Source organism: Babylonia areolata, chromosome 20 (assembly GCF_041734735.1).
Source record: "Babylonia areolata isolate BAREFJ2019XMU chromosome 20, ASM4173473v1, whole genome shotgun sequence".
Classification (NCBI taxonomy): Eukaryota; Metazoa; Mollusca; class Gastropoda; order Neogastropoda; family Buccinidae; genus Babylonia; species Babylonia areolata.
This window is the reverse complement of record NC_134895.1, coordinates 49758432-49770481: the sequence shown is the minus strand read 5'-3', so window position 1 is coordinate 49770481 and position 12050 is coordinate 49758432. Positions and strand designations below refer to the sequence as shown.

Below are 12050 nucleotides of genomic sequence, written 5' to 3'. Positions count from 1 at the left end.
TTGAATAAAACATCCGTATCCGTATCCGTATCTGTGTCATGTCTATAAAACAAGAGAATTGAATCATGTTTCGCATAACTCAGTTTGTTGTTTTCTGCTCACGTCATTAAGAGGTTCGACGATTTTTCACACTATATTGAACCCTCTTCCAGAGCTAACACGATTTGATGATGATGCTGATGCTGATGCTGACGAAGACTTTTTAAAATTTTCATTTGTTGCATCTTGAACATTTGCTGGTTGTTTGTGTGCGAGTCTTTATGTTTGCTGGTTTGGTGCGCACGTGCTTGTTTGTGTTGTACTGGATGCATGTGTGTTTATGTATGCATGACTTTTTTTTTGTAAACGCCATGAGCTTCCTGAACGCGATATGTGAGCGTCAGTCTACATTTTTTTTTTATTATCATCATCATCAGTAGTTGTGGTAGTGGTATTGACGGGCGCAATTTGTGAGTCCCGGGTTCGAATCTCGGTAGCGGCGCTTGGTGGGTAAAGGGTGGAGATTTTTTTTCCGATCTCCAGGGTCAACATATGTGCAGAACCCCTTTCGTATGCACATGCACGCAGAAGATAAAATAGGACGTTAAAGATCCTATAATCCATGTCAGAGTTCGGTGGGTTATGGAAACAAGGACTTACCCAGCATGCACGCCCCCGGAAACGGAGTATGGCTGCCTACATGGCGGTGTAAATACGCAAAACGGTCATACACGCACAGTGATGCATGTCTATATGAGCGTGTATGTTTGCGTGACTGAACCAGATTGAATGATACAGGAAACGAATGATGAGCGCCCAGTGGCAGCTGTCAGTCGGCTTTACCCAGGTAGGCAGCCTGTTGTGTAAATGACTGTGTTTGTAATTCTTTTTTTGTTTTTTGTTTTTTTTGTTTTGTTAATTAGAGTTGTTGGTGCCGACCAAGTCGGGTTACTATCTGAAGATCTACGACACGGCGACAGGGGAGGTGACTCGATTCCTGATGGATGAAGATGAGACACCCAAGAGACATTACCCAAGGATAAGAGTGATTCTGGTAGGTTTTCGTTATCTTCATTCTTACAGGATGCAGACTACTGTGATGCTAGTTTTACTTGAACCCTGCATACTATAATTACAATCACACATATCCAATGATCACATTAAGACAATGAACAATATCACACGATGATTAAGGCGGAAGGTGGCAGACGGTTAAGACGCTCTTCTGCCAATACAGTGTCCGTGAGGGTCCGGGTTCGAATCCCGCTCCCACCCTTTCTCCAAAGTTTGAATGAAAAATCAAACTGAGCGCCTAGTCGTTAGGATGATACGATAAACCGAGGCCCCGTGTGCAGCGCGCACTTGACGTATGTACTGAAAAAGAACCCATGCAACGAGAGTGTTGTCCTCTGGCATAATTCAGTGGAAGAAATCCACTCTGATAGGTACACACATACACATGCATGCACTCAAGGCCTGATTAAGCGCATTGTGTTATGCTGGTCAGACATCTGCCAAGCAGATGTGGTGTATCGTTTATGGATTTGTCCGGACGCAGTGAAGCCTCCTTGAGAAACTGAAAGTGAAACACGGTGATTAAACTTAGACATATGGTTAAAGCCAAATCATTCAACGGTATTTCAAATTAATGCAAAGTATTACATACACACACACACACACACACACACACACACACACACACACACACACACACACACACACGGACTATTTCAGTTTCTCAAAGAGGCATCACTACGTTCAGACAAATCCACATACGCTACACTACATCTGCTAGGCAGATACCTGACAGCAGCTTAACCGAATTCGGTTGTCAGCTTTGAGTGTATGCATATATGTGTATTTGTGTTCCAATCAGAGTTAATTTCTTTTACATAATTTTGCCAGAGACTTTTGTTGCCATGGGTTCTTTTTCAATGCGCCAAGTACGTGCTGTACACAGGACCTCGCTTTATTGTCTCATCCGAATGACCAGACGCTCACTTGGATTTGTAGTCAAACTTAAGAGAAAGTTCGAGACCAGGATTCGAACCCAGAGTCTCATGGACACTATTGGCAGATCTGTGTCTTAACCATTCTGCCACCTTCCTCTAGACTTTGTCATTAATGAATTGTTGAAAATTAAAAAAATGCTTATTTGAGACTGGGAAATAAAGCTGCTGTGGAGTTTTCAATAAGGGAATCAGTGGCGTTTTCCTGAAGGTAAAGGGTGGAGTATTTTGTAAGAATATGGCTGTCATCTCATCATGTGTCAGTTTTTGTCTCACCCGTAGTCAGTACAGCTCATTAAGAGGTTCTTGTTTGAGACCAACCATCTTGCTGGACACAGTTACAATTTGGCTTTGTATTCCCTTGTTCAAGTTCAAACGTCAGCGCTGGCAGACAAAAACGACAACAGAAAGTTAAAACTGATTCAGTGAAGTAACGGTAAAAACGCCAGTGCGCATCAGGTTGTATTACGACACTTCAGTGTCCTCATACATGCGGCACTAAGGATGGGATTTAACGCCCTCATGATCAGGTTGTTCAGGGTTTGGGTGATCTTCCACCATTCCTGTGCTCTGCTCATGGGGGTCATTGAGGTTTGATCGGTGGAACAGTTGGACAGTGGCCTAGTGGTAATCTGCCCGACAAGGAAACGAGTGTCCACGCCGGTTTTGAATCCCACAGACCGGAGGTTTTACCCCCTCTTCCCCGCGCCCCCAGGCCCCCTTCCCCCACCCCACACCTCCACCAGATCGAGTGGTGGTCTGGGTGCTAGTCTGTCTGATGAGACGATAAAGCGAGCGTGTACTTGCTCGCACGTGAAGGCACCCACGGCAACAAAAGGGTTGTCCCCGAAAATTGTTTTGTTAAAAATAAAATCCACTTTGCTAGGAAAACGAATACACTTGCAGGCTGAAAAAAATATGTTTGGCTTTGCACTGTGGCGAAGCGCATATCCCGAAAAGAGCAGCCCGAATTTCACTCAATTTGTTGTGCAAAAATTGTAATACAACACAACACAACACAACACAATACAATGCAGTATAACAATAATTGTACAGTACTCTAAAGTAATCTTCGTACAGTACAGTGCAGTACAATACAATACAATACAATACAATACAGTGTACTGTGATGTAATGTAACATATGATATGATTATGATATGATAATCTTTCTGCAGTACAGTAGAGTACAACGCAATACCATTCCATTCTACATTCCGTATCCATTTACTAAATGACTAAAAGAAGAACCAACTTTTTCTTTGTGTTATTGTATTTCACAGTCAGAAAGACACGGGTAAACTTCTGACGTTAGCACTAAGATACAAAGGTACAAAACTACACGCGCACACATGCACACACTCCAATAACGACATATCCTCACAGACACACACACACACACACACACACACTTACACACACACACACCTATATGACAATTGTCGCGCTGGCTGCATGAAGATTAATAATGCCATCGAACCAGGGGGCGCCGTGTCAGACTCTGCTTAGATAGACTTCTGATCCAGTGATCACCAGTGATCAGTGTTCAGGGCATTTTACTCCTGTTTTCCTGACCCCACTGCTGTGAGTGATCCAGTGTTCACCAGTAATCAGTGTTCACCAGTGATCAGTGTTCACCAGTGATCCAGTGTTCACCAGTGATCAGTGTTTACCAGTGATCAGTGTTCAGGGCATTTTACTCCTGTTTTCCTGACCCCACTGCTGTGAGTGATCCAGTGTTCACCAGTAATCAGTGTTCACCAGTGATCAGTGTTCACCAGTGATCCAGTGTTCACCAGTGATCAGTGTTTACCAGTGATCAGTGTTCAGGGCATTTTACTCCTGTTTTCCTGACCCCACTGCTGTGAGTGATCCAGTGTTCACCAGTAATCAGTGTTCACCAGTGATCAGTGTTCACCAGTGATCCAGTGTTCACCAGTGATCAGTGTTCACCAGTGATCAGTGTTCAGGGCATTATACTCCTGTTTTCCTGACCCCACTGCTGTGAGTGATCAGTGTTCACCAGTGATCAGTGTTCACCAGTGATCAGTGTTCAGGGCATTTTATTCCTGTTTTCCTCACTCCACCTGCTGTGAATGGATACCAGACTTCAGCTGGGGAAGGTTAAATTCGGTAGATGGAGAGGACTGGGCCCCACTTCCCTGTGCTAAGCCCAACACACAGTGGGTATGAGTTCACAACCTCCACAACCTTAGAAGGCCGTGGGACCTTTAACCTAACCAAAATGAGATCAGATCGTTTAACTTCTAACCTAACTAGTATGACATCAACATCTTTAACCTTCAACCTATTGTATACATATGTATGTGTACATAACTACATGCATGTATATGAATGTGTATTGTGTGTGCGTGCGTTTATGTAAGTTTGTGCCTGTCTATGTGTGCGTATGTGTTCGGGTAGCTGTTAGATACACATGTATTGTTAAAATATATGTACACAGTGTGTGTGTGTGTGTGTGTGTGTGTGTAGTCATATTTTGGTGTGTATATATAACATAGATGTAATGTTTTATGTTAACAAAGCGTTTTTGTAAAGCACCTAGAGCAGATTTCTGGATAGTGTGCTATATAAGTATCCATTATTATTATCATTAACCTGACTGATATGACATCAGACTTTTATTTCATTCTATCTTGTTTTATGAATTGCGCGCAGGTCAGTAAGGACAGCAGCGTGGCGATTGCCTGGCAGTCTGGATGGTTCACAGTCTTTGACCTGACCACCCATAAATTCAAATGGGTGATCGGCGAAGAGTTAGCGAGTAGCGTCCCTGATGACCGCAAAGCCGCCATCACTGACGATGGACGTTATTTCGTCTACGCTACCATCACCGACAAGATCAAAGAAACTGACATCGGCAGATTTGACCAGTGTATCAATGTCTACGATCTTCACTGTGGTACGTCATACGTCAGAAATTTCAATTCCATTTTCAAAGAGAAAGGTCAAAGCGTGCGGGCTGATCTAAATGATATACGCTACACCACATCTTTGAAAAGACAACAACGGGGCAGATGCCGGGACGAAATAAGAAAAGTGAATATGTTGAAATGAAATAAAAATGATATAAAAAAAAAAAAAAAATATATATATATATATATATATATATAGAGAGAGAGAGAGAGAGAGAAGGCACTGACGAGAATATTCACGTCTACGTTCATTGTATGTAATACATCAGATAATGATGACGTTATACTGCATCACTGTCTACGCTTCATGTTCTGTATTTAATACGTCATCATGACTATACTGTATCACTGTCTATAGCTGCCTGTGATCTTGATTATGTATGTCTTATGCCAGAAAACGATGATATTCACCTGCAAAAATATGTATATATATATATGATATATATATATATATATAGAGAGAGAGAGAGAGAGAGAGAGAGACATACATACATACATACATACATACATACATACATAGTAATTCGGGGCAAGAGGCCCCCCTTATAATAAATAATAATGGTATTTATATAGCGCTGGATCTTGTGCAGAGACAAATCAAAGCGCTTTCGCACCAGTCATTCACACGCATGCATAACTCTAATACTGCAGAAACTAAAGACAAGGAAGGGCAGGCAAGGGAGGCTATTTTGGGAAGAGGTGGGTTTTAAGGCCAGACTTGAAAGAGCTGAGTGTGGAGACTTGACGAAGCGAAAAAGGAAGTTCATTCCAATCGCAAGGTCCAGAAACAGAGAAAGAACGGCGGCCAATAGTCGAGTGTTTGAATCTGGGTATGCGTAAACAGAGTGGATCCGAGGCCGATCGTAGTGAGCGAGATGGAGTGTAGAGGTGAAGGCAGCCGCAGAGATAGGAAGGGGCAGTTTTGTGAATGCATCTATAACATCGAGTGCTGATCTTGTACTTTATTTGGTGTGAGACAGGGAGCCAGTGGAGATGTTGCAAAAGAGGAGTGATGTGCTCAGATCTTTTCTTTCTGAGGACGAGTCGGGCAGCAGAGTTTTGTATGCGCTGAAGGGGCTGAATGGATGAAGCAGGCAGACCAGACAATAAAGAGTTACAGTAGTCAAGGCGAGAGAGAATGAGAGAAACGACAAGTCTAGATGTTGCGTCAGTGGATAGATATTTCCGGACGGCACTGATGCGTCGCAGTTGACAGTAGCAGGACTGACATGTCTGACTGATAAATTTGTGCATGGACAGTGTATTGTCAAGGACAACACCGAGGTTCCTGACTGACGTGGAAAGAGGGATGGATGTACTGCCAAGTTTGATTGTGTCAAGTCTGATTTCTCTTCTCGTTGAAGCCACAACACTTTGAAACCAAGTGTTTTTCTTCCTTCTTGTCATTGATTGTATTCTGAAAACATTAACAGAACAAAGAAGAAACAGTCCAGTTCCAGTGGAAACTATGGAAGCAGATATCTACCGGACTTTGCTGATGATCTTTCCGTGCTGTCCCATCACCAGCAGGAGATGCAGGATAAGAACACAGTACTAGCGGACACCTCGCCACCTCACCGCAAGCATGTCTCAACATCCACAGGGACTAGACGAAGAGCATGAAAACAAATGCAACCAGTGCTGAGCCAGTCACATCGAAGGTAAGATACTGGATGAGGTGGAATCATACACTTATCTTGGAAGCACCGTCGACAAGGACGGCGCAGATGCAGATGTCAAAGCAAGGGTTGTCAAGGCCAGAGCATTCTTGATACAGGTCATGAACATCTGGAGCTCCAGAGTGCTGTAAAAATTAACTAAAAATTCGGTTCTTCAACTCCAACATCAAGTATGTGCTGCTGTGTGAAACCACATTTAACAAAGTGCCGATATTCATCAACAGCTGTCTTGAGAAGAAACCTCCAGATCCACTGGCAACACAAGATCAGCAACGTCGACCTTTGGAAAAGGCACAGTTGTCAGCTGAAAGGAATTGGAAGAAGAAACTAAGGATGGATCATGCAAAAGCTACGACGAAAATCGTCGTAAAGCATCACCCAGACAGGCACTGACATGGAATGCCAAAGGAAAAAAAAATGAATGGCTGGCCGAAACACTTGACGAAGACACCTCCAGGCAGACACCAAGAAGATGGGCTTTACCTCGAGCCAGACAGAGGCAAGGACACAGCTAGGATAGGGGATTGTGGAGGTCTGTTGTTGACAGCCTGTACACCAGAAGAGGTGAAAGGCCTTTGTAAGTCGTCTTTGTCAGTTTCTCGAGAATGTTTGCTTTGTACGGTGGTGTTACGATGGCCGTTGAGTCTTTTTTTTTTTTTTTTTTTTTTTTTTGCATACCCACTGGCCTTTCGAATGTCAGTTTTTGGAGAGGAAGAATGGCCCTGATCTGCTTGCTGGAACACAATGAAGGCCCAGATGCTACATGCGGTTATGGGAATGGGCAGCCATTTGTTGATTGTTCTGAAGGTGGTGTATCAGCACGTAAACCTCCCCCCTTTTCTCTCTCTCTCACACACACATGCATGAATGCACTTTGCCTTTTACAGTGCAATAAACTACCTTTGAACAGTATATCTCGCGTTGGGAAACCAGTGATGAACCCATTCTTTGTCCAGTGTGGCAGATGCGAAATGAAATACGTGTGCCTTTGTCTGCGTAAAAATATACATTCCTCTCTATTATTACAGATTTCCTTCAGATTTCAAGATCCAGTCGCTCCGCTCAAGCTCATCGGATGTGGTAGGATTATTAGTTTAGGAATTTATATAACGGAATGCTTAAAGATCGTAACTGCGTAACTGAAAGCATGTAATTATGTAGAGTGCGTAGTTGTTATCATCGTCTACCCCTTTGTTCACATGGGTCTAATAGCCTTTAAAAACTGAATATTTCTTTTTTGTATTTTTTGTGCATGAATACACAGGTACAGTAATGCTGCTTTACAACTGTCAAGCAAAACGCTTGAAGAAGTCCGAACGAAGCACAGAGAAAAACCACTATCTTTTCCAAATCACAGGGAGCAAAACGCCCAGTTTTGCTTTGAATGAAGAACAGACACTGGCATTGCAATTCCATCAGCATTTGTTTTACAGAAATCGAGGTGAAAACAATCAAATGCATGTGGTAAACTTAGCTGACTTCTGAGTGGCCTCAGTGTTGAGGTGTTTTCCCGGCTGTCAAGCGGAAACGGTCAGGTGACATTGGCTCGATGTGTACCATGATCAATATTTTGGAGGAGGGCGTTTGACCCCGACTGTGCTTCTTACACCGAATTACCCAGTATATATATATATATATATATATATATATATATATGTGTGTGTGTGTGTGTGTGTGTGTGTGTGTTTATTTATGTACACACATACATATTTTACCTTGATGAATCTTGAAATTCTTTGCAAGGAAGTCCTCACAGAAACAAACCTGCGGCCTATGATCTGGAGATGCAAAACTATTATAGTTTGTTTGCCAAACTATTTCAGTGTTAAGAAGTCATTTTTCACGAAATAGAGTGCTGATTTTTCCTCGAATACTCTGTCACGAAACCGACGGGCACATTAACTGAATGGTCGAAGCATTAGACTTTAGTCTGGGGTTCATGGGTCGTATTTCCATTCTCCTAAGGTCAACATTTTGACATGTTTGTACCCTAACCCCCTTCGTGTGTCTACACATGCAAAGGATCAATAATATGTGAGGATGCGGGTTCAAATCCCAGCGGAGGTGTGGGCTTAAATGGGAAGACTGGGTCCACACAGTCTAGTATCACCCGCTTCACGGATGCGTCTTTGGGTGTGTTGCTCAAATTTCCTGATCAACACTGCATGTATTTGTATCTCTCGGGCCTGGTTAACGCTGGGATATGACAGGAAACTGCATAGCGTAGTCCCAAACCTAAAATGGACTTTCATGGCATCATTGTCATCATCAGAATCGTCATACTCTTCATATTCAATATAAAAAAAAAGTCTCAAATGATGTGGCATTTGATGCCCTGCTCTCATGGTGACCTCAGTTTCGATACCCCTCCTATTCTGTGCTTGTGGTGTGTCCAGCCAAGGTCTTCAGTGTCGGCAGATTCATGGGGGTATCGTTGTTGGAAGGATGTGTTGGCGGTGTCCACTCTCGGGAGGACGCTCACTCAGTCGGGCTCCGCGACTAACCCATTGTTGTCGTCCGCAGGGGCTATGTAGGTGGTATCCTAAGTACGTTAAACAAGAACAGGTATTAAAGTAACCCACCGAAGTGACTCAGCAGTGCAGGGTCTCCTCTGGTATGTGGCGTAATGACGATCTAACTTAGATAGTTCTCTGTGGACTGTCAACGCGGAGACTGCGGCAGACGAACCCGGATGTGGCCGTGTGTTTGAAGACTCAGAATGAGCGGTGTGGGAGTTATGCCTCTGACAACGGTGCAGATGATAGGGCAGCCGAAAAAAGAGAAGAAAAAAAAAGAAGAAAGATCATACGCATATTAAAGAACCTGTGATCCATGTCAGTCTTCGGTAGGTTATGTAAACACGCATATACAGAGATAATTACACACGCGCGAGCGCGCGCACGCAAGCACCGAAGCATGCACGCACGGACACACGCAAACACGTACATTTATATTCGAAGAGTCGATAGGATCTGTGTGGGTGGGAGGGTGTAAATGTATTTCGTGGTAGTCCTCCCCCTCTTCCTCCTTCTACTGCTAGTACTACTGCTGCTACTACCACCATCATGGTTATCATTATAATGATGATGCTGGTGATAGTTATGATGATGATGATGCTGATGGTGATGACTGACGTGCAGGCCGTGTGGTACGGACCTTGATGGACAGAGTGACTGCCCTGAAGTACACTGTGGAGAAGGGCCGTGACCTGGAGAAGACCTGTGAAATCAGTTCACTCCGAATCCTCGACAGCACCACCATCCTCGTCGCCCATGAAGACAACATCATCAGAGTATACAACATGCACAGTGGTGAGCAACACCGGCTTGCTTCACACTGACAGTTCTGTTTAGGTTCTTTTCTAATTTTTTTTTTTTTAATCATTATCACCAGTTGTAGTAGTAGTAGTATCATCATTATTATTATCATTTGTATTGGTAGTTGTAGTTGCAGTTGTAGGATCATCACTATCATTATCTTTATTATTGCTATATCATCATCATTAGCGTGTCCGCAACGTGTTTTCAGTTTTCGGTTTCCAGGAGGTGCGAAAACGTGCAGACTGAGCTATGAATGCGACACCACATGTGCTGTAACGAAAGGGGAAGAGTAGATTTGGAGGGTAGGGGTGGGGGTGGCGGGTAGGCCCATATACCTGACCTAATAAACTGCTGCTGTTGAGAGTTATTTCCGTATTGTAAACAATACGTAGACACAATATAAGAAGCTGTAGAGGGTGGGTTCGTGGTTTTGGGTTTTTTCCCCCCCTTTTCTTTTTAGCTGATGGAGTGTCTTGCTGACTCTCTCTCTCTCTGTGTGTGTGTGTGTGTGTGTGTGTGTGTGTGAGGGGTGTGTGTGTGAGGGGTGTGTGTGTGTGTGTGTGTGTGTGAGGGGTGTGTGTGTGTGTGTGTGTGTGTGTGTGTACAGGTGAGCTGTTGCACCGACTGGAGGGTCACCGCTACATCCCAGAGCTTTCGGTGAGGGACGACACCCCAGTCTTCCTCAGCTGGGTCACGTCGACGGAGGAGAGGTCCGTCAAAATGTGGAGAAAGTCAGACTTCACTCCCCTGGCGTCCTTCACCTCTGACACCACCGTCAGTGACCTCTCAGTCCTCCGCCCCCTTCTCTGCTTTCACTTTCTGCTTCGTTGTTGTTGTGTTTTTTATGGTATGTGTTGTGTTGTATAGTATTGTGTTGTATTGTATTGTGTTGTGTTGCTTTTTGTCTGTGTGAAATTTAGGCCGTTCTCTCCGGCTGGGAGGGCGTGTCGTCACAATGCAGTGCCTTTTGTGTGTGTGTGTGTGTGTGTGTGTTTGGTGTGCATGTGTGTGTATTGTGCATGTGTGTAAGTGTGTGTAGTGTGCATATGTGTGTGTGAGTAGAGTGCATGTGTGTGTGTGGTGTGCATGTGTGTGTGTAGAGTGTGTGTGTAGTGTGCACATGTGTGTGGTGTGTATGTGTGTGTAGTGTGCATGTGTGTGTATGTGTGTACAGTGTGCATGTGTGTGTGTAAGTAGAGTGCATGTGTGTGTAGTGTGCATGTGTGTGCAGGTGTGTGTATTGTGCATGTGTGTGTAGTGTGCATGTGTGTATGTAGAGTGCGCGTGTGTGTGTAGTGTGCATGTGTGTGTGTGGTATGTATGTGTGTGTAGTGTACATGCGTGTGAATCAGAATCAGGATAAGATTTAATCTGTCCTCAAAGCCCAGGAAGCTTACAAGACACGGTCTTTGTGTGTGTGTGTGTATGTGTGTGGGTGCGCGCGTGCATGCCTGCGTGTGTGCTTGTTTGCGTTTGTGTGTGTGTGTCTGTTAGAGAGAGAGAGGATGTGTAGTGTGAGTTGTGTGCATATGTTCTTATGTATGTGTGTGTGTTTGTGCGTGCGTATGTGTGTGTGCTTGTATGTGTATGTTTGTGCGTATGCATGTTTGTGTATGTATGTGCACGCAAGCCGTAAGCTGACAGGTTTACCGCTTCTGAAACATTTAGAACCCTGCATTCATTATTTTTCCCCTCTGAACAATGTCACTAAAAAATATGATACAGAGAGGTGACCAACAGGTAAAACACAACTGAGCTGACAGGTGGCCAACAGGTAAAACACAACTGAGCTGACAGGTGACCAACAGGTAAAACACAACTGAGCTGACAGGTGACCAACAGGTAAAACACAACTGAGCTGACAAGTGACCAACAGGTAAAACACAACTGAGCTGACAGGTGACCAGCAGGTAAAACACAGCTGAGCTGACAGGTGACCAACAGGTAAAACACAGCTGAGCTGACAGGTGACCAACAGGTAAAAGACAGCTGACAGGTGACCAACAGGTAAAAGACAGCTGAGCTGACAGATGACCAACAGGTAAAACACAGCTGAGCTGACAGGTGACCAACAGGTAAAACACAGCTGAGCTGACAGGTGACCAACAGGTAAAACACAGCTGAGCTG

The 12050-nt window shown here is 44.0% G+C and overlaps 1 protein-coding gene across 1 annotated transcript in view; it reads left to right on the top strand.

Annotated features, from left to right (window-relative positions):
- The window catches only part of LOC143294641 (uncharacterized), a 46442-nt gene that overhangs the window by 21192 nt on the left and 13200 nt on the right, over positions 1 to 12050 (top strand). Inside the window, exons 12-15 of the mRNA XM_076606017.1 lie at positions 903 to 1033; positions 4667 to 4910; positions 9743 to 9913; positions 10530 to 10696. Of these exons, the coding sequence (XP_076462132.1) occupies positions 903 to 1033; positions 4667 to 4910; positions 9743 to 9913; positions 10530 to 10696 (713 nt within the window). The remainder of the gene's footprint in view (positions 1 to 902; positions 1034 to 4666; positions 4911 to 9742; positions 9914 to 10529; positions 10697 to 12050) is intronic.